Source organism: Sapajus apella, unplaced genomic scaffold, assembly GCF_009761245.1.
Source record: "Sapajus apella isolate SASKATOON/1434 unplaced genomic scaffold, GSC_monkey_1.0 scaffold12, whole genome shotgun sequence".
Lineage (NCBI taxonomy): Eukaryota > Metazoa > Chordata > Mammalia > Primates > Cebidae > Sapajus > Sapajus apella.
This window is the reverse complement of record NW_022436952.1, coordinates 18220914-18248435: the sequence shown is the minus strand read 5'-3', so window position 1 is coordinate 18248435 and position 27522 is coordinate 18220914. Positions and strand designations below refer to the sequence as shown.

The 27522-nt window shown below is 41.8% G+C and overlaps 1 protein-coding gene and 1 pseudogene across 2 annotated transcripts in view; both read right to left on the bottom strand.

Annotated features, from left to right (window-relative positions):
• Positions 1-7644: 7644 nt before the first annotated feature.
• Positions 7645-27522, bottom strand: part of PMP22 (peripheral myelin protein 22) — a 34093-nt gene continuing 14215 nt past the window's right edge. For both annotated transcript variants that reach the window (XM_032280224.1, XM_032280222.1), the window contains exons 4-5: positions 17607-17747; positions 7645-8949 (exon numbers count right to left, since the gene is read on the bottom strand). In XM_032280224.1, coding sequence (XP_032136115.1) covers positions 8786-8949; positions 17607-17747 — 305 coding nt within the window. In that variant the 3' untranslated portion in view covers positions 7645-8785. The remainder of the gene's footprint in view (positions 8950-17606; positions 17748-27522) is intronic.
• LOC116553580 lies at positions 15951-16048 on the bottom strand (annotated as a pseudogene).

The following is a 27522-nucleotide window of genomic DNA, read 5'->3' as shown; positions in this document are numbered from 1 at the left end:
CATTAATATAATAATGCTGATTATCTGTGTATAAATCTCTGTGTGGACGTACGTGTTCATTTCTCTTTGGTGCTTATCTAGGAGAGGAATTGCTGGGCCACATGGTAACTCCATGTTTAATCTTTCAAGGAGCTGTCAGGATGTTTTCCAAAGCAGCAGGACCACTCACATTCCCAACAGCACTGTCTGAGGGCTCCAATTCCTCCATAACCAATGTGTGTTGTTATCAGACTTTCTTATTCTGGCTAATGTGGTTGTAAAGTGATAGCTCATGGTTTTGATTTGCATTTCTCTGGTGACTAATGACATAGGGTATCTTTCCGTGGACTTAATGGCTATTTGTATATCTTCCTTAGACAAATGCCTTTTCAAGGCCTTTACCCACTTTTTATTAGGATATTATTTTTTTATTGAAATGTAAGGGTTTATTACATATTCTGGACACAAGGCTCCTATCAGTCGTATGCTTTGCAAATATTTTCTCCTATGTGGTGGGTTGCCTTTTCACTTTATTGTTGGTATTCTTTGAAGCACAACAATTTTGAATTTTGTTGAAATCCAACTTACCAACTTTTTTTGTTGCTTATGCTCTTGCAAAGAATCCTTTGCCAAATACCACATCATGAAGGTTTACCCAGAAGTTCTTCTAAGACTTTTATAGTTTTAGCTCTTACATTTAGTTCTTTGATCCATTTTGAGTTATTTTTTATATATACTGTTAGATAAGGGTCCAACATCATTCTTCTGCTTATGGCTTTTCACTTGTCCCAGCACTATTTGTTGAAAAGTCTATTATTTTCTCATTGCATAGCCTTGACACCCTTGTCAAAACTCAGCTGACCGTAGACATGTCGGTTTATGTCTAGATTCTCAATCCTGTTCCCTTGATTTATGCATATATCATTATGCCAATACCACCCTGTCTTGATTACCATTTTTATGTAGTAAGTTTTGAAACCAAGACATTTGAATCCTGCTACGTTGTTCCATTGTTCTTCCTTTTCAAGATTGTTTTGATTATTCTGGTTCTTTTGCAATTCCATTTGAATTTTAGAATCAGCTTCCCAATATCTATAAAGAAGTCTGCTGAGATTCGATTGGGGATTGCATTAAATCTGTAAACAGTTTGGGAGCAATACCATCTTAACAAAGTTAAGCTTTTTAATCTGTGAATCTGGGATGTTTTTCCTGATTTAGATCTATTTTAATGTCTTCCAATAATATCTTATAATTTTCACAGTGTAAGATTTGCAGTTCTTTATTTCTATTTATTTTAGCCTTTTGATGCTATTATAAGTAGAATTGTTTTCTTAATTTTATTTTTAAACTTTTAATTGCAAGTATTTGAATTTTAGAATCAGCTTGCCAAATATAATTGATTTTTGTATATTAATTCTTGCTGAATTTCTTTACTAGTTCTAATAGGTTTTTAGTGGATTCCTTAGGATTTTCTAAATACAAGGTCCTATCATCTATGAATAGAGATAGTTTTAATATTCTTTTCAAATCTGGATGTCTTGTATTTCTCTTTCTTGCCTAATTGCACTGGGTGGAACACCCCCTGTAAAATGTTAAACAGAGGTGTTGAAAGCAGACATCCTTGTCTTGTTCCTGATCTTAAAGAGGAAGCATCTAATATTTCACCAATAAATATGATGCTAGGTATGGATTTTTCATAGTTATCTTTTATCAGGTTGGGGGAGTTCCCCTTCATTACTAGTCTGCTGAGTGTTTTTTATCACGAAAGGATACTGGATTTTGTCAAATGCGTTTTTGAATCTATTGAAATGATCGTGTGATTTTTGCTTTTTATTCTGTTTATGTTTTACATTAGTTCATTTTCAAATATTGAGCCAAATGTGCCTTCCTAGGATAAATCCCACTTGTCTGTGTTGTATAATGCTTTTACATGTAGCTGAAATGGTTGGCTAGTATTTTGTGAAGGATTTTTAAATTCATGAGAAATATGGTCTGTAGTTTTTATTTCTTGTAATATCCTTGGTTTTGATAACAAGGTAACACTGGCTTTGTAGGAAGAGATCAGCGTTACCTAGTTTTTGGAGGAGTTTGTTAAGATTTGGTATTAATTCTTGTTTAAATATTTGGTAGAACTCAGTAGTGAAGCCATTTTGTCCTGGGCTTTTTTATTTATGAATAATTTAGTAGTAGTAGTATTAACATATCAATTTCTTCACTCAGTATAGGTCTATTTATATTATCTGTTTCATATTGAGTCAGTTTCAGTAATTGTGTCTAAGGAATTTGTCCATTTAATCTAAGGTGTCTAATTTGTTGGCATACAATTGTTCATAGCAATTTTTTATAATTTGTGTTGTTGTTTGTGTAGGGTCAGTATAAAGTCCTTTCTATCATTGCAGGTCACCAAGGCAGACAGCTTCCCAAGGAAGTGAAGCTGTCCCATAGATGAAAGATCAATAACAATCATGCCCAAAGGAACTGATAGCAGATAAGTTGTTTCTACTCAAGTGTTTTATTCTAACCCTTCACTGTTCCGGGGGACTCCATGAGTTACAGGTAGAATGTAAGGCTCAACTGTCAACTGAGCTGGTATAATTTTTCTGGAGACTAAACTGAAAATACCTATTGGATTCTTCAAAATATACATGCCCTCTATTTTGGCAACATCCTTACCAGGAATTTAAGATTTGGACATACTTTTAAAAATTCATCAATATTCAGGTACAAGGATATCCACAGAAACATTTGGTTAATAATAAACACTAGACACAACCAAAATGTTTATCAATGGAGGGCTGTAAAAAAACATTTGTACAACAATACAATAAAATACTATGCAGAATTTTGAAAGAATAAAATAGCGTTCACTAAAAAGCATGAGGTATATGCTGGTATAGAATAATCTTAAATTTTTATCATTAAATTAAAAGAAAAACAAAGTGCAGAACAGTGTGAGTAGTATGATCACTTTTGCATACATTTTAAAAATACATAGATGAATGTACAAATATGGGCACTTTTTTTCCTGGAAGAAATCATGAGAAACTATGGTTACCTTTGGCAAAAGACTATGGGTAAGTGGGAAAGAGGCTTTCCAGCTATATTTTTCCCTCTAGATACAAGATGGGATGTTATAATCCTAGATATATATATATATATATATATATATATATATATTTTTTTTTAATGCCAAGAAGGTTACCTGGGTAGGGAGATTTAGGGGCCATTTTTGGTTTTCTTCTTTGTTCTTTTTTTTTTTTTTTTTTTAAGACGGGGTTTCACCATGTTGGTCAGGCTGGTCTTGAACTCCCAACCTCAGGTGATCTTCCTGCCTTGGCCTCCAAAGTGCTTGATTACAGGCGTGAGCCACCACGCCCGACCTCTTTGTTCTAATCTGTATTAATTTTTAATGAAATGTTAGAAAGGAAAGTTTATGAAATGAAAGCATATGTTTTTAAAGTAACAGCTCTGAGGGGTGCCAAGAAGGCCGAATAAGAGGCAGCTCCAAAAATCAGCTCCCAGTGAGAGAGAGTGGTCTCCACAATTCCAAATGAGGTACCAGTTTCATTTTGTCTGTCTGGTTGGGCAGGTATAAACCAAATAGGGCAAGTTGAGGCAAGGTGGGGCACTGCCCCACCCAGGAGGTACATGCAACTGACTGGAGGACTGGGGGATCTCCGCCTCTGGTACTTCAGTTCAGATACAGCACTCCACCCAAACCCTCTAAACCCACAGAACGGGAGATCTTCACCAGGCTGAAAAGCCTCAGCGAGCTGCCTGAACAGGGCAGAACAGCAACTTTGTCAGCACCGGGGCTGTCAGCATAGATCTAGGCAGAAGCACTGGCTGACACAAATGCCAGAAAGCCGGCTGGATGGAGCCACCTGCCCCCTAGAAAGAAGGGGAACTGAAAGCAGGGAAACAGACCATAGGGCAGGATGGGTACCCCACCCCGCACAAAGCCCAGCAGGCTAAAAAATTCTCACTCCAGAGTTTTGCACCCAGAACATCAGTTAGAGAGTGACCAGGATCGATCAAGCTCAGCAGGGGGAAGGGCAGCCACCATTGCAGAAGCCAGCCTAATTTTCCTGAGTAAATAAAAGACGCAGCAGCTTCACTGAATCAGCAGCAGCCCAGCAGCACCTCTGCAAGCAGACAAAGGAAAGGGTGCCTCCTCAAGCAGATACCTGAGAACAAAGATATATAAATCCAACAAGATGGGAAGAAACCAGCACAAGAAGAATGAAACCATCAAAAACCAAAATGCCTCTCGCCCACCATGAGATTACAACTCCTTACCAGCAAGGGAACAAAGCTGGATGGAAAGCGAATTTGACGAATTGACAGAAACAGGTTTCAGAGGTGAAGGTCCTTTAACTTCTCTGAGTTAAAGGAACATGTTCTATCCCAATGCAAAGAAACTAAAAACCTTGAAAAAGTTAGATAAAATGCTAACTAGTTTAGAGAAGAACACAAACGACTTGATGGAGCTGAAAAAAACAGCACAAGAACTTCGTGAAGCAGACACAAATTTCAGTAGCCGGGTAGATCAAGCAGAAGAAAGGATACCAGAGATTAAAGATCAACTAAATGAAATAAAATGAGAAGGCAAGAAAAGAGAACAAAGTGTGAAAAGACATAAACAAAGCCTTCAAGAAATATGGGATTACGTGAAAAGACCTAATCTATGCTTGATTCGTGTACAGGAAGATGACAGGGAGAATGAATACAAGCTGGAAAACACTCTTCAGGATATTGTCCAGGAGAACTTCCCCTACCTAGCAAGGCAGGCCAATTCCTCAAGAAGAGCAACCCCAAGGCATATAATTGTCAGATTCACCAGGGTTGAAATGAAGGAAAAAATGCTAAGGGCAGCCAGAGAGAAAGGTCGGGTCACCCACAAAGGGAAGCACATCAGACTCACAACAGATCTCTCAGCAGAAGCCCTACAAGCCAGAAGAGAGTGGGGGCCGATATTCAACATCCTTAAAGAAAAGAACTTTCAACCCAGAATTTCATATCCAGCCAAACTAAGCTTCATAAGTGATAAATAAAATCCATTATGGAAAAGCAATTGCTGAGAGATTTTGTCACTACCAGACCTGCCCTACAAGAGGTCCTGAAGGAAACACTAAACACAGAAAGGAAAAACCAGTACCAGCCACTGCAAAAAATGACCAAATGGTAAAGACCAATGACAAAATGAAGAAATTACGCCAACCAAAGGGTAAAACAAAAAAACAGTAACAAAATGGCAGGATCAAATTCACACATAATATTAACATTAAATATAAATGGACTAAATGCCCCAATCAAAAGACACGGACTGGAAAACTGGATAAAAAGCCTAGAACCATTGGTGTGCTGTATTTAGGATACCCATCTCACATGCAAAGACACACATAGACTCAAAATAAAGGGATGGAAGAAGATTTACCAAGCAAATGGAGAGCAAAAAAAAGTAGGGGTGGTAATCCTAGTCTCTGATAAAATGGACTTTAAACCAACAAAAATCAAAAGAGACAAAGAAGGGCATTACATAATGGTAAAAGGATCAATACAACAAGAAGAGCTAAATATACCCAAAGAATTATAAATTGTTCTATTATAAAGACACATGCACACATATGTTTATTGTGGCACTGTTTACAATAGCAAAGACCCAAAACCAACCCAAATGTCCATCAGCGATAGACTGGATAAAGAAAATGTGACACATATACACCATGGAATACTATGCAGCCATAAAAAATGATGAGTTTGTGTCCTTCATAGGGACATGGATGACTCTGGAAACCATCATTCTCAGCAAACTGACACAACAACAGAAAACCAAACACTGGATGTTCTCACTTATAGGTGGGTGTTGAACAATTAGAATATGTGGACACAGGGAGGGGAGCATCACACACTGTGGTCAGTGGGGGGGGCTGGGGAGAGACGCAGGGGGGGGGGAGGGTGGGGAGGGATACTGTGGGGAGAAATATCAGATATAGGTGATGGGGGGTAGAAGGCAGCAAACCACCTTGCCATGTATGTTCCTATGCAACAATCCTACATGAGCTGCACATGTAGCCCAGAACCTAAAGTACAATTAAAAAAAAAAGTAACAGCTCGTGAAATAAAATTCCTAGTTTTCTTAATCTCACATGCATCTCATGGCCACCTGTGCCACCTTAAAACTATCTGAGTCAAAAGCAGAGTAGCAGGTCACTACTGAAAACTTCAGAAAGGAGAAGTCCTTCCTTCACACTCACCTGAAGACAGACAAGCACAAGATACCTGAAGGTGGCTTCGTGCTAGACCCCTGCTATGCAAAATGTGGTCGGTGGACAAGCAGCATCCACCTCACCCAGGCACTAATTGGAAACGCAGAATCTCAAGCCCCTCCTAGGCCTAAGAATTCAGAATCTGCATGCTATCAGATGCCCAGGTGATTCACTGGCATGTTGAAATATGAGACCTCCTGCACTAGCTCAGAGGTATAATCTCCAGGTGCATGCTGTAATCACCAGAAATGTTCTTTAAACCTATCAGCCTAGTGTGGGTTCTATCATGGAGACAGGGAATCCAAATCTCTAATGGGGATTCCTGCATGGGAGATTCCAATGCACAGCTTGATAATGAGAATCCCGCATAACAGCCAAGGTGTCTCCTTCTGTGCTCTTTCAAACACACCTCTGTTGTAACATGTGCAATAACAACTCTAATCCTTAGAGTGCTTTCTAGGTACTAGTCACTATGTGGAACACTTTATCTATATAACTTGCTTTAAATCCCCACAGCCCTGCAGCCTTGTTATTGGCATCCCTGTTTTATAAATGAGAAAACAGAATCTTAGTGTTTAAGTAAACTTTTCAGCCCCCTACAGCTTATAAGTAGCAAAGGGCAGCCTCAAACCCAGGCTCTCCCTTCTATGCTCTTAACCCTATTATAATATAGTCACTTGTTCACTTGTACCTCTCACTAAAACGATGACCTTTCAATGTTAAGATATAGTCATTCTTTATCTCCGGAACCCAATTCAAAGTAGGTGCATAATAAATATTGAGGGCTATCAAGTGCGTCAATTTATTGTTATTTTGCAGACGCACAATAAAAATGGGTAAAAATATGGATGCATGAGACACAACTCAGAAACCCTGAGCTGGGTGACAAGGTTGGCCTTTTCCCTCCTTCAGGATGGCATTAGGAGCTTAGTTGGTGCCAACAAATGTTTTATCTGCAAGTCTGGCCTCAAGTCACCATCACTGAGACCTTTCACCATACCATACATCAAGGTTCGGGATCTGGGATGCTTATGCCAACATTCCTGATATATCAGGGGAGCTCATGACATGCCTCCATGTTTTCCATGTGGGTCCTCAGACAACAGAGCCTGAAAGAAGGTTGAACTAAATGAATACTCAAGTGCTTCCAGTCCATTTACAGCTTCCATTTCAGCTACAATTCCCAACTGTCTCCAATTAGCAGGCATTTGCATAGACATCTGAAGGCATCGTGTACTCCCTGTAGCCTGTAAAACAGCTATGATTTTGGTGCCTCAGCACCGTCCTGTAACCCAAATCTCCAGTTCAACTTTGCTTTCCATGGAAGCTCTTCACCCGCTCCAACGTGAACCTTGTACCCACACCCAAGTCACCAAAAAAACTCAGGAGAGACCAGTGAGTTACTCTGATGTTTATTTTAATGCGTCTTAGTCCACACAGTTGGTATAAAATCAGAAAACGCCAAGCAAAAACAAAAGGTCTGGAGTCTTAGCATCAGAAGGGCACCATATATACATCTACAGTTGGTGGCCAATACAAGTCATTGCCAGACAGTCCTTGGAGGCACAGAACAGCCTAGACCCAGCCAAGCTCTGGGAACTCATGGTCCCAAGGAGTCTAGACACTTGGTTCTGATGCTCCGACCGTAAGAAAAATGTGGGAGCGATGAAGGCTTTATGATTTACTCATTATAGTAATAATAGCAGCCTAGCTAGGTACAAAAGCAGTTATAAACCATTTATATTACACAGAATTATTCAGGTCTCCATTTTATTTTATGTTGTAAAATTGTTAATTGGATTTCCAGTGAGTCGTTTAGATGATTAGTGATAATAAGGAATGGTAAATCTATAGCACCATTTCACAGATTTGTTGTCACTGATTTCTCATTTAGATGTGTGACCGAGATACTCCACCTGCAAGGGCAAGTATGCCAAAGCCACTAGCCATGTTTTTGCAAGGGCTCCAGTTTGGGCGTTTTGTCCATGTGCGCATAAAGCTTCACACGGAGGTTCAGGCAGCAGCTGTTTCTGTTGGATGCACTGCGTCACCCACCAGAAAAGGGCTTTTGGACATTTGGGGTTTCTACCCACACTTTGGTTTTCTAAATGAGGCGGACTGGGAGGGAGGTATCTTCTTTCAGATCAAAGGGAAGGGGCAAGATGGAGTTGTTTTATTTCTGGGCAAAACAAAACAAACAAACAAAACAAAACAAAAATACTGAGCTGGATTACACTGTTAGGATGTAAAGTTCCTTAGCTACTTCTTTAAGGTTCAACACGAGGCTGATGGTCAACATAAAAAGCAAACAATACTATGTACATATATGTAAAAAGTGTTATAAATAGGTTTTATAAACCGGAGATATTATATACATCTTCAGTCAACAGCAACCCCCACTTCCACTGCTTTCTGTTTGGTTTGGTTTGAGTTTAGGATTTTGGGCTAGCTCTTTTTTTTTTCTTTTCCTGTTTTTTGGTTTCCCTTCCTCCCTTCCCTGTGTACGCTCAGAGCCTCAGACAGACTGTCTGGGCGCCTCATTCGCGTTTCCGCAAGATCACGTAGACGACACCGCTGAGAAGGGCCAGGGGGAAGGCCACCCAGGCCAGGATGTAGGCGAAGCCATAGGAATAGTCTGAGTTGAGATGCCATTCCGGGTGCCTCACCGTGTAGATGGCCGCAGCACTCATCACACACAGACCTGGGGGAGGAGAAGGACAAGCTGGGTGAGAGAGAGTCCATGGCAGAGCGGCCCCCTCTCCGCCACCCCGATGCAGACAAATGCTGGGTAGGAGGAACGTTTCTACCTCTGGAAGGAACTTGCTTCCAGGTCCAGAATTGAAAGGAGGCAGCTCAAAAATATGGGAACAAGGAAAACGACTTGCTCTCCACTTCCAATCTCGGCCATCCAGGCCATCCTGTCTTAGGGTTTTCTTTACGTTTTCTGCCTCATTTCTCTTTCTTTAACTGTCACCAATTTCCAGGCCACACTACCTGGCCAGCAAGCCTTCAGACGGCAAGAAGAACCTGCCTATCTTTCTGCAAGGGTGGCTGCGTACGGAAGCCCCTGGAAATCTATGCACCACTCCACAAATGAGTGGTGGCGTTACCAATGGAAGTGAAGTGACATTTTACCATTATTGGAGTCATGTCATGGTAAAAGCATTAAGCTCCACACAGACCACAGGGACCCATGGTTCCGCTGGCAGAGCTGCCGCATACCAGATGAAGCAAGCGGTGCCTATGGACGCTGTCAAGCCAAGGAATGTATGGAGGGGGGAAATAAAGGTAGGAAGACATGAGGACGCAGCAGACAGTATGAGTGGGAAACCACGCTTTCGGGGGGAAGGTGATCAAAGGCAGGCTCCATTTGCCTGCATGTCCCAAGGTTGCATCTGAAGCCCAAAGAGGGATAAAGGGCATTGGATACGCACATGGGTCAGGCCACCCTCCCTGGCCCACCAATGCAGCCCTTCAATGTGGGTTAGAAAAGAAAAGCCTCCACCTTGGGTCCTGTGGAGCAGCCAAGCTCAAACTGATGGCCCCAGCCCATGTGACAATCAGCGTCCCCTCACAAGGAGGGGCCTAGTGATATCAGCACGCCAGCCTGGAGCTGCACAAAGCCTGGTCTGTTTCCTCCCTGAAAACAGGGTCTTTTGAGAAGCTCTGAGTGACTCTATTATAAACCCAGCATGCCGTGTGGGATTCATGTGGTTCCAGAGCTCCCAATGCACCCCCCCCCCACCTCGGCCACCTACATTTAACCTCACTGCTATTTGGGCTGCTGTTTTACTGGACTCTGCAACCTTGTTTGGAGACAGTGCAGTAGTGGGAATACGCCACATTAACCACCCTGTTAAGACCATCCTCCTGCAACTCAGAGGAGAAAACTCCCACTTGATTGGCCTCCATTGACAGAGCCACACAATAGCCTTGGAACCAAAATGGGATGGAATCCAGGACCTGCCACCTACAGGAAGTTCAGAGGCCAGTAAAGATGGCCGTGTCAGGAGGGAAATCATCGCTGGTTAATAGCTGATGGAGGAAAACAGCAGTTTTGATCTGCTGAGGACACACTTATTTGCCTTGATGTCCAGGATCCTTAATTATCTTGCCCCACTGTTTCATGGCTTGCCTCTCCAAAGTGCTAACTCTTGTCTTTAAGAAATACCGGAGTTGTCTCCTGAATTCTGTCCGACTTATCTAATGAGGGCAGGGCAATAAAAAAGGAAGCATGACCTTGGCAGAGAGCAAGGTGTTAACAGAGTGCTAGCAGGGCAGGACTACGCTTATCGTCGTGCAGGCAGGGCTCCAGAATGGGCTGTCTAACCAGATCTGGCATGAGAAATGCCTCAGGGGCTGAGTGGACCAGCTACTCCCCGATTTCACTGGCTAAGAGAAAACATCAGATTCCATCCTTGAACAAGAGGGACAGAAAAGGGCAGTAAACAGAAGCGCAGTGACTAACTCAACAGCTTAATGTGTATCACTTTCATCTTAGTAGAATCTCAGAAGTGAATGACTCTAAGCTTAACTGTGATAAGCAGTGAACTTAGACATCTACAAAGCCAGAGAGAGGATACATACTTTATGTGATTGTTGTCAGGGGACTGATGTTTTAGGGAGTATATTATTACAAGAGGGTCTGCAGGTAAAGCAATAGATGTACCCTGAAATATATAGAAAAGGATGATTGTTTGGCTGGGCACCCTCTGCCTGCAACCCAAGGCAGTTCATATCATCCAGGAGTCATCTCCAAAAGCCAAATACGCCTCCTAATAAGGGGACTGTCACTCTCTTTCTCAGCAACCAGTAGGTGGAGATGCATCACCAGGTCCCTGTGGCAAGGGTGAGCCCCGAGGCACAGGCAGATGTTCTGTACTTTGCCAGTGACCGGGACTCCCTGGGAGAGGCCTGAGCCTGGGAACACAGATCAGCTTTAAGCAGAAGGACACTGACCCTGTCCAGACAACATAAATGTGTCGGGCATTCAACTTATAAGAGTTTCTCCCTGTCTCAGGATGACGAGGTCTGCAACAACTTCCCACAAGTTCTCTCTCAAGCCCTTTTGAAGAGAAAGTCTTAAGCTCCTTTAACAGTGACTGCAACCCCCTGAGAGTAATGAGAGCCCAGAGCCTTTGGAAGGGAGCGCCCAAGGAGCCAAGGTCAAAGGAAGCAGCTGAGGGAATTCCCTATACATCCTTATCATCTCCATTCCCTTTGGTTCAGTGAACATTTAATGAGTGCCTACTGTATGCGGGCACTCTTCTAGCTGCTGTTCTAGGTACACCAAGATAAGTGAGACATGGCTCCTATCTTAAGGACTGTGTGTCTGGAAGACAGACATCTGCATATAATTTTGATATCATCTGATGGAATTTCAAGAGAGGGAAGGAAATGCACCAGATACCCTAAAAGCATAGACGGGCACTAAGTCCAAACCGGGGAACTGGAGGGGCCACATGGACTGTCATATAACAGGCTGATAGCTCACTGAGGGCCAGGAAAAAGAGGGCCTTACATGGCACATTAAGGAAGTTGTGCTGAGACGCCTCTGAGGAAGCTTCAGCAGAGAAGAAACATATCAGGAGAAACATGTCCCTGTTTTAGATTGATCATTCTGGCCACGGTGCAGAAAATGGATTCAGGGGCAGGGACAAGGCAGGTAGCTGGAAGGTACATGAGGAGGCCTCTGCATAGCTGCACTGGTGTTAGTGAGTCCAAACAAAAGAAACGAGCGTAATGCCTACGGAGGATGCTACGGAAACGCAGGACCCAGCAGAGGGGTGGCTGTGGGGTGAGGGAGAGAGGAGAGGACAGCATGACTGCCTGGTGTGTTCACTCAGCCAAGGAGGAACACGGCGATGTCTCAGAAGCCAGGGGAATAAAGCTTCAAGGAGTGAGGAGCTAACAGTACTGAAAGGAGCAGAGTGATCCAGCAAGTTAAAGACTTCCAAGTGTACTTTGGGGATCTCAGCAAAAGCACTTTTATTTGAGAGCCTGCGGCAGAAGCCAGAGAGAAGTTGGCTGGAAAGGCAATGTCAGTGAGCCCGCCAGGATGGTCACTGGAAGGTGCAGCCATGATGTTGGGGTGATGAGTGGGTGCCTTTGTCTTCCTCCCCCTTCATCCTCAGGGCAACGAGGCAGGACAGGAAGGGGCTGTGAGGCCTGTTCCTCTGAAAGCAGGAAACTTCTCTGTGTTTCTGTGATTGAAATCCACTCCTGTTTCATTTTCTGTACCCAAGTGACCATTGCTACCTAGAAGGCCACTCATAGCATTGACTCTGATCTAGGCCTGGCCAGTGAGACATCCAGAATCATTCACCCCTAACAAAATTTTCTCAATGTGGTATTCGACGTAAGCCATCTTTGAATCACTCTGAACAGGATGGCACTGAACTTTTATTAATCTCCTCACTAAATTCTTTTTTTTTTTTTTTTTCTTAGAAAGGCAGGGTCTCACTCTGTCACCCAGGCTGGAGCAAGCGCAGTGGCCTGATCATAGCTCACTGCAGTCTTGACCTCCCAGCCTTAAGCAATCCTCTTGCCTCAGCCTCCTGAATAGCTGGAACCACAGGTGTGCTTCAAAGCACCTGGCTAATTTTTACATCATTTTTTGTAGAGATGGGGACTTGCTTTGTTGCCCAGGCTAGTCTCGAACTCCTGGCTTCAAGAGATCCTCTCACTTCAGTCTTCCAAAGTGTTGGGATTACAGGCATTAGAGACCATACCTGGCCCAAATGCTTTTATTCTAAATGCTCTATAGCTATATTGATCTTTCTATTAACAAAACAAATGAACAACAATAACAAAAGGATAGAGAAAGTAAAACTCACTCATAAGTCCCCTCTATTCTTTTTGTCCTTAATCCTAGCAACTACACATTTGACTTGAATTTGATTCTGCCAAGAAAACACAATTATCTAATCATCCAACCAATAGTTTCGTTCAGGCTCCTCTCCGTGCCCCACATGGAGCTTGACGTTGGGTGTAAGTAGTGAGATAAGTCAAAACGTGCAAATCTTTCTTTTCGGTCTGTGTCTACACTAATTTCTTCATGTTTTCCAGTCTCGTGCAACCCAACCCAACAGAGCTAAGGCACGGATAACTACCGTCTACGAATAGATGGCTATAGGTTCCAAAAATAAGAATGACTCCAAAGTCCAGACACAGGATCAGGAGATTCCTTCTCTAAGAACATGGTTTAGTTGTTTCTGGCGAAGCATCCTAGAAAACCTTACAGTGAGATTAGGGGCAGTTTAATGGCTACATCCATGGTTCCCAACCCTAAATGCACATCAGAGTCACTTAGGCAGTGGATGTATCCCAGAACTATTAAATGATAGTCTCCAGGGATGAGGCCTGAACTCGTTTTTTTTTTTTTTTTTTTTTTTTTTAATTTGAGACAGTCTCACTCTGTTGCCCAGGCTGGAGTGCAGTGGCATGATCTCAGCTCACTGCAGCCTCTACCTCCTGGGTTCAAGCGATTCTCATCTGCCTCAGTTTCTTAAGTAGCTGGGACTAACGGTGTGCACCGCCATGCCTGGCTAACTCTTTTATTTTTAGTAGAGACAGGGTTTCACCATGTTGGGGCCGGGCTGGTCTTGAACTCCTGACCTCAAGTGATCTGCCCACCTCACCCTCCCAAAGTGCTGGGATTACAGGCATGAGCCACTGTGCCCAGCCTACTGTCATGTCTTTTAAAAAGGACTTCAGGTGATTCTGACGCACAGGTCAGGTTGAAGACACTGAACTAGAGGAAGGAGCCTTTTGATATGCATTCAGGAAGCAGCCAACCTAATGCAGTCAAGAAAAGATAGTCCGTGTGTAAGCCTTGTGGCTAAGTGAAGAAGAGATGATTTGGCAAACCAGGGAGACCCCAAACGACACACAGAGCTGTAATCTACAGCAAGGAGACAGAGACAGCTCCCAAACCTACAGTCAGCTCCAAGAGCCCTAACACCTTTCATGTGCTTTTCCGGAAAGCTCATGTGTGCCATCCATAAAGACCACAGCTGGGCTCACCAAGGGGAAGCTGTGCAGAGATAACAGCCCATAACAGCCACTTCAGGAGACTACACAGAGATTCTAGTGGTTTCCACTTAAAATGCTTCAGTGCATTGAAGAGGCATTTGCCCTGCATGCATGCTCATAGATTTCACATCCCATGATTGTGGAGCTACTTTTTCTTCCTTGTGTCCTCTCTCTTTCTTTCTTTCTCTTTCTCTCCTTCTCCTTTCTTTCTTTCTTTCTTTGCTTCTTTCTCTTTCTTTCTTTTTTTCTTTCTCTTTCCCTCCCTCCTTCCCTTCCTTCCTTCCTCTTTCCCTTCTTTCTTTCCTTTCCTTTTGTTTGTCAGTTTTAGCTTCTCTGACTACTTCCTTGATGTTGTCACTTCCCACATTTTCCCAAAACCTGGTTTCTCATCTCCAACAACCCTACTCTAATTAGCTCTCTAATTACTAACTTCTTACTAGTCCGTGAGTCAGAAAAACACATGACAAAATAGATGTAGAACTGTCACACGATAAGGGAGCCAGGAAATCTCTAAGTAGAGTTCCTAACCCTTTCAGTTCTCAGCATTAGTGGAAAGACCCTGCAGCCATTTCCAACGCAACATCCTAGAGAGCTAAGGTTCCCAGGAGACCAGCTCTCAGATCACTTTGACCAGGATTACCAACAAAGGACAGGACATTCTCAGGACTTACAAATTACAACTGCTATTACAGCTCAGCATTTCAAATTCAAGATAACTTCCTATTCAAATGTGGACCAACGGATAACTGAAAAGTCAGTCTCATGAGAGGTAAGTAGCTAAATATAAAGGGGATAAAAGGGGACAAAGTCAGGTGCTTTTTTCTTTTGAGATGAAGTTTCACTCTTTTCACCCAGCGGGAGTGCCATGGTACATCTCAGCTCACTGCAACCTCTGCCTCCTGGGTTCAAGTGATTCTCCTGGCCTCAGCCTCCCGAGTAGCTAGGATTACAGGCGTCCACCACCACGCCCGGCTTACATTCAGAATTCTGCACTTACAGCACAGTTCTAAACATCTTGTATTGAGTTTGGAGGAGAATGAAAAGAGTGAATGAAGCAAGGGTGGATTAGTAAATATACTTACATCACAATACCTAGGAGAAGAGTGTTTGGCTGAACTGAAATACTTTTAACACACAGTGCAGTTACTTAAGGCTTCTTATCTCTGGACTTTGAGTTTGGGCCTCAAATGGTGTAATGATGTTGCTAAAAAGACATCATTAGAGGACTTAAGGCCGAAACAGCTCAGCAGGATGAATGAAGATGGAAGTGCTGCCTATCCTAAGGAGCCTCTTCAACAGCAGCTTAGCTCCTCTCGGCTCTATACTTTCAATGTGATTGAGTCTTACAGTAGAGGCTTGCATTTATCACAGATGCTTGGCACTTCAAAATAATACATGGTGCAAATCTGTATTTACCTTCCACTGTAAATTAGTTCTAATAAAAGATGATATAAAAAGCAGACCTTCTGCCTTGGATTTTTGTGTTCTTTAAATTTTTTGGTGGATTCTGTCTTTAAAATATAAGGATAAGGAATTCACTATATTCAGTGTAAACAATCGTTCCTGTCGTGAGCTGGGTGACACTGGACATTCATTTACCCTCTGGTGGGCTCAATTTATTCATCAATAAAATAACGAGCCTATACAAATAAAATGTAATCCTTTTCACATCAGATAGGTAATGTGCCAACATCATAACAAGGTTTGAGAGACGGACATCTCACACATGAGCATGAAAACCCAATCATCACTTAGGAAGCTAACATTTCAATATAAATACATTATAGAACTTCTGGTTCCTAAATCCATATTATCTTAAGGGCATATTCACTGAGGTAATGGATATGATCATTATTTGATTTGATGTCAAACTAAAACCAGTAAGCAAAAAAAGAAACCCCAGAATATGTTACAGTTGTCTTTATTAGATCTGAAAATTGAGTAACGATAACTCTTCACTTTAATGTACCTGAAAAGATATCTCCTTACATAATCAGTCATTTAACAGAGCCAACAACCATTCAGGAGCTTGGCTTGTTGTAATAAGACATGGGTAAGTAGCAAAGCACTGTTTGGTTTTGAAATTTCAAAAACATGAGTATTGAAATGTTGTATTTAAGTGTTTAATAAGAAGTGGTTCATCATTGACTTCCTTTTTTCAGGAAAGAGGAACTCTCTGGCTTCTAGAAAAGGTCACCAATATCTAAACTCAGCCTGTGTCTTCTCATATAACCCTAATTAAGGCATTATATCCATCAAAGACACATGGGCTGCCTTCAACTTTCCAGCCACTGCTCCTGAGCACAGGGTGGTGAAATGGTACCATGGGTATCTTGACAACCAACTCAGAGAAGAGACGCTACAGTCTGCCCTCTCAGAGGGTCAGAACTGAGGACATCTCACAGTACCCAGACATGATGGTACATATGAAGTTTGGTATCTGTGAATTCAGACTACAGAATCCACCACTGCATCTGCCTCTTGCTTCTCTCCAATGTCCTCCTGACTCAGTCAACAGTAAGTTAACAGACAGATAAGAGCTAATGAAGCAAGATGCTAGGCAGAATCCAGAGACAAAGTTGGAAAATGTCATCCTGGGTAGTAGAAGTTTCTAGGACTGTGTGCACTGTGCATATTAATAATCTAATGAGGGAACTTGAAGACAGTTTAGGGGAGAGATTAAAGAGACCTCTCATGTGTTTTCATGTGTTGTCATGGTCCCATGTTTGAAAACGATGATATGGTACACAGGAGTGCCAAAATGAAGATATCAGAGGATGACAGCAGTAAATCAAAGCCCAGTGGAATCTAGCAAGCGGAAGCAAGGAAGGTGAGAATTTGTCAGTGTGACTTCATCACTACCTCCTGGTAGAAGACACGTACCTGAGAACAACTTTGCCACTTCTTAGCACATCAGGGCCATTTCCTGGAGGCATAATAAAATCTACAGGAAACGGCTCTCAAGCCTGACGTTTGCTTTATCGATAGCCTCATATTCACTCTGATTATGTGTCCAGATTGTAACGTCATTCCTGGTGATATGCCTGGCTTGGGTGGGGACCTTCCTTTCAGATCCTCTAAGTTCTCTTTCATACGCATTTCATTCCAGGGAGAAGGGGAGAGTTCTAAGTTCCAAGTTCTAAGACATGTACATATACACACACGCACACACACGCAAGCACCCACCCTCACTTTATGGAAAGCATCCAGTGGGTAAACTCATGAACATCAGTCATTCTGGGGCTACATCCTTCTATTAAACTAATCATTCTGCAGCCTTGGATGGGCCCCGCTTCCACATGGACTTTACCATTCACAACTTACCAGCAAGGATTTGGAAGATTCCAGTGATGTAAAATCTGCCCCCCTTGGTGAGGGTGAAGAGTTGGCAGAAGAACAGGAACAGAGACAGAACGCTGAAGATGACTGACAGGATCATGGTGGCCTGGACAGACTGCAGCCATTCTGGGGGGAAGAGAAAGTTGGTTAGGAGAGCCGGCCATGGCCAGGGGAAGACTCTGCCTCGAGGTGCAGGGCCTGAGGGGTCATGACTGCTGACAGTACAGTCTCACAGGCGGCAGAAGCAGAAGCCCTTTTTCCTTAGCAGAACTCAGACAATTCACTTTTGCAATCTAAAATGTCATCATTTCAATTTCTTTTGAGGAAAAAATATATACATATATCAATGCATATATATATATATTGATAGATACATACACATATATGTACCGATATGTACACATTACACACATATAAACCTATATGTACAAATATGCATACATACATGTATGTGTTTCTATACAGATACATGTGTATATATAGGTATACAAATACACAACACACACATACATATAAAACACATGTGAACATTTAGGGAGGGGCTACAAAAAAGTCTATAGTCCCACCACTAGTAGTTACAGTCATGTTAAAATATATTGAATTTCCTTCCAGTGTTGGTGCAAATGTGCTACTTACATTCACGCGTCTGTGTTAAAGAGGCCCTGAGCCCTGCTTACTGCCTTCCCTCTTCTTGCCCTCATGGGTCTTTGAAGGGCTTATGGGAACTTCTGCATTCCAAGAAAAATAGCTTGAAACTACTGTTCAAATTATCTGCATTTCCCAAGAAGAGGTAAAGATCATGGGAATGGCTGTTAGAGCCCAAACTAATTTTTTAGAAGAATGGAAGAAAATATTGATGGATAAAGCTATGTTCTCTATTTGCCTGGGCAACCTGTGGGGTTTTTTTTGTTTTTGTTTTTGTTTTTTGGTCAACTCTGATCCTGACCATTAGCCTCAGCACAGAGCAGTGTGTGATCACAAGCCACCAGAGGGGATTAAGGCTTATGCTTCCTTATCCCTGTTGAACCCCAAATCTCCAAGCTTCCAGCTGAAATTCAGGCAAGAAGACAGTGCCTCCTGTGTACGATTTCTTCAGTTCATCATGCAAATTCATGCCATTTTAGGGAGGAAAGAAGAAATAACCTGAGTTCTGCACTGTAGAGGGAAGCCCAGAATACAAAGCTGCATTTGGCCTCTGTCTTGTCTTCCAAGTGCCACAGAATACTGGGGGCAGGCACTGCTCTCATAGAGGAAGAGCAGCTGGGGAAGCTGCAGGGTTTAATCCTTCCAGCTCAGCAACCACCATATGTAATGGTTTCAAAAGCGCACATCAACGCTTACCTCAGTACTCACAGCCCTGAAATCTAGATGGTTTATAATTCATAACAGTAAGATAAACTCGTTTTGAGTTGCAAGCAGCTCATGGCAGAATTTTAAGGGTGTCAATTAGGTTAACTATTACTAGAGTTTCACATAAGATGTTTCCAAGGCACAGACTGGAAACATTTTAGAGTTGGAAGAAACCTGAGAGATCAACTAGTCCAGCTCCTTTGCATTGAAAGAGATTTCCAAAGGTGTTTTCATGAGCCCAAATGGCACAGCCAGATCTGTGAGGCCTTTAATTCTAGTCTAGTACTCTTTGCATTCAAGCACAACGTATGCTTCTTTTATTTTTTAAATTTCTTTGTCAATTAAAGTAGGAAAATGACAGCTAATGGGTTGTGAGCCACCCTGATTTCACTCTTACATAACCTTAATTCATGTTTGCCTTTATCCAGCATAGTGGTTCTTCTGGAGGAGCACTTTGCAATAAAGATAATGTTGCCATAATATTATTTTTTTAAAATAAACAAATTATCTAGTACTCCTCTGGTAGATGCAACTGAAATTACAAAGAAATCTGAGCCCCAAATCTGAAACTAAGACAAATAAAGGGATTCACTTTGGCTGGGAAATGTCCTTCCATGTGCGCTCTCATGAGGAGTATGGCTGGTGAAGGCAATATCTTAGATTTCCTTCTCCAATCCTGAGATACTGTCTTCACCCTCATCCCCATGCCCCTGTCATTATCAGCAGGAACTGCTGTGAACAAGACCTCACATATACAAAACTTAAAATCTTTATATGTTCAATCTATATAAACAGAAAGTGTCTAATATTTAATAATGCAACCTAAATATTTCTTGAAATATCTTTCACCAATAATTTGAATTATATTCCCCAAGCCATTACACCTGAGCTGTTTTGCCGTAAGTTGTTTCTCAAATCAAATCAGAATCAGAGGATCAAGGACATTTTTATTCAATGAGCATTTGTTGAATACCTACTGTTTTGAGCCAAGCCCTCTGGTTGGCTCTGATGATCCAGATGAAGAAGATGGTTTTCAACCATAAGCACAATAAATAAAACACACACATTAAGGCAGTAAGTCTATCATCGACCACATTACATGTGAATGGGTTCAAGACACTCATAAAATATGGAATTTTATTTTGGATTAAGACATTTTGGGAGGCCGAGGTGGGTGAATCACTTGAAGCCAGGAGTTCAAGACCAGCTTGGCCAATATGCCAAAACCTCATCTCTACAAAAAAATACAAAAAAGTTGGCTGGATGTGGTGGTGGGCACCTGTAGTCCCAGATACTCAGGAGGCTGAGGCAGGGAATCGCTTGAACCCAGGTGGCAGAGATTGCAGTGAGCCAAGATCATACCAGTGTACTCCAGCCTGGGCAACAGAGAGAGACTATGTCTTAAGAAAAAAAAAAAAAAAAAGACATTGTAGCTACAGCTATATTCTAATATTATAGATATATCTAAAACAAGCAACTGTCAAAAAAAAAGATTTTGAAAAGAAGCTTCAGGCAAATATTAACAAAAAAGAAAGTAGATAAAGTAATAATAGCACCATAAAAAATAGTATTTATGTTGAAAGGATGAAAGTGGTTTGGTTTTTTTCACAGAGGATAGATTTGGTTTATTTGATCTTTACTTCCAGTTTACCCGAGCCATGACTGAAGAAAATAAATGTTTATACATATAATAACATAGCCTGGAGAAGTAAAAAGCAAAAAAAAATCCAAATATGAGAAGAAATTGTTAACACCACAATGACAGTGGCTTTAGCTTCCCTCCTCGAAAAAGATGTCAGGTAGACCAAAAATAAGAAAGCATATAGATGATATAAGAGGACTAACAAATTAGATCTAATAGATGCATAGAAAATTTGTGTCTATACAGCAAAAGACACAAATTTTCTATACAGCAAAACCATAAGTTATTTTCAAACACACATGGAACAGCCTTTCAAACTGACAATATACTAGGCAACAAAGAATATCTCAATAAATATCAAAGCAGAAGTGATATAGGTTCAATATACAACTAAAGGCAAACAGAAATTAGACATTAAAAACAAACTAGCCAAAATAAATTTGGAAATTTAAAACCAGTGTTCCAGATAATTCCTCGGATAAAAATACCAGGATGAAAAGTAAAAATTTCTTCCGCAAGGAATTATATTGAGAGCCACGTGGAACACCTATGGATTGTGGCCAAAGCAGTCAGAGAATAATGTATACACTTCTATGCGTATGTTAGAAAAATCCTTAAAAAGAGTGTACTAAACTTTCAACTCAAGAAGCTGAAAAAAAGCAACAAAAAAAATCCAAAATTAATTGACTTAATACAAATAAAAGCATTGACTAATGAAACAGAAAAAAATGTAATACATTTAATAAAAATATCTGGTTCTTGGGGGGGGACATCAACAAGTTAGACAAATTTTATTCAAGTATATAAAAGAAACGCTAAAGAAACAGAAGCATACTATGTTCCTGGACAGAAACACTGAAAATTATAAAGATGCCGATTTCATCCAATATGATCTACAAAGTCAATGCTCTTCTAATCCATATTGCAACTGGAACTGGAAAAAATCAGTTTAAAAATTCATCTAAAAAACAACAAGCAACGACAGACAAGAAAAATGTTGAACCAAACACAACAGCAGCAACTAAAAACCAAAATGAACAAACAACCAAAAAGAAAATCAGAAAAGCAAATGAAACCAATGAGTCAGGTAATCACCTACCAGATTTAAAACATATATCTATACTTTGTTACAGTATACGATATTAATTAAATATATAATTAATAATTATATATCTTTATAATACATAATTGTACAGCATATCATAGAACTATGCTATATAATTATATATAATTATAATTAATAAAATGCATTTTATTTATAGATATACAAAGCTTATATTTATATCATAGAGTTTTAGCAATTCAAAAATATTGTAGTAATCATGGAAAAAAAATAAAAGAATGGGACAGAATTAAGACTTTGGAAGCATACATGTAAATTTAGTATATAATAAACATCATATAAACCAGTGGGGGAAAATACAGCAGACAATAAATGATGTTGGCTATTCATTTGGTAAAACAGAAAATTAACTCTCTAGCTCACATCATTAACAAAATTAAATTACAGAGGGAACAAGGAGAAAACGGCTAAATGTAAAATTTCAAAGCCATGTGATTAGCAAAGGAGAAATAAGAACAGCCAATAAACATCTTAAAAGGTGCTCACCCTCACTAGCAACCAGGGAAATGTAAGTGAAACCCATGAGGAGGCTGATACCAATTTTCATCCATCAAATAGGCAAAATTCAAAGAAATGAATAGTATCAACAGAATGAATAAGTGATAGGTACCTGCATACACTACTTATAGGAATAATAATATGATAATCCTTTTGTGACCAGCCATTTTATGGCAAAATACATTAGGTTGGTACAAAAGTAATTGTAGCTTTTGCCATTAAACTTAATTTAAAAATTGTAACACCTCCAGCATGATGACACAATGATATATATGTTCAAGTGTTTACAATATCATGGAAAAACATTGAACATATACTCAGAGAAAAATAAATAAGGACATTTATTGTAGCATTTCTATGAGGGAAAATAAATTATGGTACATCCTTACAATGAAGTATTTTGTAGCAGTTAAAAAAATCACGAGTTAGAAAATGAACAGTCTTTCAAGGATCTCCGAGACAATGAAAAGAGTAAGGTGCATATACAACATGTCATCATTATGAAAACAAACACAAAAAAACAATGTAATTATATATAGACATCCACAGGCATGCACGTATTCATAGGGAAAGAGCCAAAGTTGTGTCAAATTGATACCAGTGGGTTCCCCCAGGAACTACTGTTGCAATGAAGAAGAGTTTGGTCAAGAAGACCTTTCAGTTGAGAATATTTTCATGTGTTACGATACATGTACTACTTAAATAATCAAAAGCAACTTAAAAGTTTACAAAGGTGAAAAAGATGCAGCCATCAATTGACTTATTAAGAGTTAGGATTCCAAAACTCAAAGAGCTACTGGAATTTGGGCAGACTGGGCTGCCACGTGCCCAGGAAAAGAACAGAGGCTTTTCCTTTCCTCCAATGCCATTGATCAAAAGCTTCACGGTGACAGCGAGGGAAAAAGAGAGCCCAGCCCAGAAGGAAGCAACCTCCATTCCAGCTCCAAAAGGCTGGTGCGAGATTCAAGAGCTCCGCTTGTTGTTCAAAGGGAAGCCCACGGGGACCTGAGGACATTTCCTAAGCTCAGATGTTGCTGCTCCCCAGTCAGAACCATTCATCAGAACTGGAATAGACAGATGACCAGGGCAGTAAGAAACATCTGATATCTCACACTCCGGAAATGACAGGGCTTTGATCCTGTCCAAGGATAGGGTCCCGTGCGAGCATGTGCAAAGCCTGACTCTCTCCAGCATTTGTGTGCTCCTGTTAGAACTGCCCAGGCGGTGCTGAGCTCTGTTGTCAAGTTCTTCTGACCACCCGCCTGACTTGCCACATAGATTTTTTTGGCCTTGAATTCCTCTTCACTAACTGGAGGCATTAATATATTTCATTGGGTTGTCGTAATGATCAAACAAAAGAGTTGCTATTGAAGCTCTAGTAAAGGATAGTGCAAATAATCCCACCTAAAAGGCTAATGTGAGAAGCAGGGAAAACAAGCATTTATAGGCTGTTATTGAAGGTCCAGGCCCTGCAGCATTTCCATCTGGGTCACACCAAGCAGTATGAAAATGGGAGCCACAATGTTCACACAAACCAGGTTCTTAGCATGTCGGCCAGAACTCCTAAAAGTGTTTTGATACAACTTCGGTATCAATTCATATCTATTCTCCAGCACAAGGGTGCTACAGAGTCAGAAAGCAAATACTGCTCAGATAGCAAACTATCTATAGAGTCAGAGAGCAAATACTTTAGGCTTTGCAGGTCCTACGGTCTTTTTAGCAACTACTCAACTCTGCCTTTGTAGCACAAAATGAGCCATCCCCGTGGACAAGATGTAAATGAGTCGGTGTGGCCCATTCCTCCAATAGCCATTTATCCAGTAAAATCTTATTTACAAAAAGCAGGTTGGATTCGACCTGCAAGCTATTATCTGCCAAACTCTGCTACAGCAAAACAAGTCAGAGATACAGAAAATAATTGAGTTCAGAGAAATATAATGCAAGGGAAAATGCTGTCAATTACAAACCTATTTTATTTAGATCAAACCTAACATGCCGCCAACATCCCAAGCGGCTAAACTGTGGATTAACCTGAGGCCCGGTGTGGCGATACTCCTCCCCATCCCCCCACCCAAATTGCAAGTATGTAATAAATAGTAGAGCTTACGCTGAATACCTGCTGTCATTCTCCAGGCCACACTCAGTTCCTGGTGCAAAGTGGAGACCTGATAAATATTTGTGGAGCTCCCAGCGGCAGTTTTAAGCCAATATCCAACCTTGATGCTAAATGCTGGAATTAAAAACTAGAGCTCTGGCCGTCCGTGGTGGCTCACGCCTGTAATCCCTGCACTTTGGGAGGCCAAGGCAGGCGGATCATGAGGTCAGGAGACTGAGACCATCTGGCCAACATGGTGAAACTCCATCTCCACTAAAAACACAAAAATTAGCTGGGTGTGGTGGCGCACGCCTGTAATCCCAGCTACTCGGGAGGCTGAGGCAGGAGATCTCTTCAACCTGGGAGGCGGAGATTGCAGCGAGCCGAGATCATGTCACTGCACTCCAGCCTGACGACAGAGCAAGACTCAGTCTTAAAAAAAAAAAAAAAACCTAAAGCTCTTTGCAGGCCTACTGTTCTACTGAGAGTGTCTGGTACAAGAGCTGCTGACAGCTTTCTGACATGGGCCGTGGCAGCATCCAGATCCAGCTCCCCCAGCAGATAACGGGAAGCTTGGGTTGCACAATGATCAAAGCTCACTTCAAGGTCAGATTCCTGCTGTAGGAGCAGCTGAGCGATGAAGGAAATACATCTGCCCCCTCAGCCATATTCTTAGCCCAGGGCCCACAACCTAATGAGTTAAGGGCTCAGAAAAGATGAAGCACATGTAACAATTCATCTGCATCTTTCATTACCAGCATGGAACCATCTCAAGGCCCACACTGGGCAATTCACAAAACTGTTCTGACTCAAGAGAACAGGATTTGTTGAAAGTGAAAGGAAGGACAGCTGCAAAAGAGTCAGCAGAGACCTTGGAGAGGCCAGGAGAGAAAAAGCCATGGCAGAGTGAATCACAGAGGCAAAGAGTTAGCAATACCTCCCGTTTGCATAGTGCTAGACTGTTTTCAAAACACAGGACCCAAGACTAGGGCTCCCACGCCCAAACCTCCCAACCCACACCATCACACAGATCGCCATTTTCCTTATTTCTCAGTATGAATGTCATTCCAGAAATAGTTGAGTCTCTGAAAGGTCCCCATCCTAAACAATGTGGCCTTTCCCTGTATGCTTCACCCACCAGCTCAAGCATGCCTAGAGCCCAGTGTGGGTCTTGCCCCCTGGGTTTCAACTTCTCCCCCAGCCGGTGGCCTTGAAATGAGACTCGCGGGTCAGGCTAATTTTGCCTATGATTCACGCAGAAAGCAAAACAGATGGAGACAACTAGGTGCCAGCCTGGCCCTCATAAAGGTGATGAAGGCCACACGGGAGGCTCTTTCAACAGGTAATCCTGGGGCATTTTAACTAGAGCAAAACCTGTGGCTGGCCACTAGTGAGCGCAAACAGCTCAGTAAGTGGAAGGAACCTTCATGTCAAGGAATTCCGGCTAAACCTGATACAATGGTCCAATGAACTGCATTCCTAATTAAGAGGCTTTGCGGCAGGCACAGAGCTAGTTTTTCAGGGTCTAGTTTTGTGCTTTGGCATCCATATTCTTGTTCTGCTAGTGAGTTCTTGGACTTCTAAAGGGAAGAACATGCAGCCACGGAGATACCCGAGGTTGCTGGCTGATAGTAAGCTGTTTGAGGTTTTTATACCCATATTGGAAAACTCTAGAAACAGGGGAAACAGAGTAGGCTTTGTTTATCCAAGAACTTGGAAGACTTACTCCACCAGATACAAAAGAAAAGGAGGGGTGTGGGTTGTGTGATCAAGGATATCCATCTCCCTCCTCGGTAATTCACAATGTGCCATGATCTATCAAAGCCTGCTTAACTTTCAAAACTTAGTGTCTTTCAAACTGATTTATCAGGAAACTTTTTTTCCGTTCTTTAAAAAAATAGCTCACTTAAAAACACTGAGTTTGGCCATCGAAAATGATGGGAAAGGAAGTTTCCAGTGCAGTCATGAGCTGCATCAGTGGAGAATGAACAGGGAATAACTGGTTTAGTTTTAAGATCTTTAGGTGTAGAAGCAATTCTCTTCATAGAAATAATAGAGTTCCCCTCCTTCTTTCCCCCAAGGTATGAAAAAAGGCCACACGTTATGGAAATTAAGAGCTAGAACAACAGAGATGCTACCCACGCCCCCAGTGACAGTAAAGCACTGCCCATCTGTAAGCACAAAACCCACCTCTGCTCCCTATGCCTACTGAAATTCTACCCCATTGTCAAGGCCAAGCTCAGAGGCCATCTCCTTTTAAGATCCCTCAATGCCACAATTACATCCGGATTCTGAACAGAGGCTCCAGGACCCATACAATGTGTGGGTACCAACTTCAGCTCCTACCTAATGCCCACTCTGCTTTTAGGAAACCAGGGTACCTGCCCCAGGTTACCTGGTTTATTAGAGGCAGACCTGGTGCAGAAAAGCAAGGACTCCTGAGGCCCAGACTACTAGTTTTCCACTACAACACATTGCGGGTGCAAAGAGTCAATGATACATTTGAAATCCAATGAATTAAATTATCCGATTAGCATTCTTCAGACTTAGAATCCACAAAAGCTAGAGAGGGAGAAAGGAGAATGGAGTGGCAAAGAGAGAGAGCCTTCCCTTATTCTCTGCTCATCAGCCTGCCAAGCCTAATCACTGACCTAACTTCAGAAGGGCAAGAAGAGGTCGTGCTTCTTGCTGGGACTCCAGCGGAATCTCATCAGCACCAGAGAAGCCACTGAAAGAAGGCAGGAGACAGCACCACCAGAGAAGGGAGAAAAACAGCAATCATCAACTGTTTGAAGAGTCATGATGTAGAGGAGAAACTGTGCTTTCTGTCACTGTCCAGGAGGCAGTACGGGGATTTAAACTCCTTAAGGATGAGCCAGGCAACTTGATAAAACCCAAGTCCAGCACATCAAGCATGAATGAAGGCAACTATAAGTGACTGGACAAAAAAGGGGCAGTGTTGGGTTTAACAAAGTAATTTCTTAAATGACAATATCTCCTGGTATTCCTCCCCCATCACTTCCTGCTCATCCCCAATCTCCTCTCCTTCCTGTACCCTCGTTAACCCCTGGCATGCCCAAGACTTAGCTCTGGACCCTGTTCCCCTTTTCTGCCTTCTGCTCTCAACTGCCCCCCAAGTCATTGCATTCAGCACCACAACAATGAATACCCTTCGGTATAGAGGAATGACTCC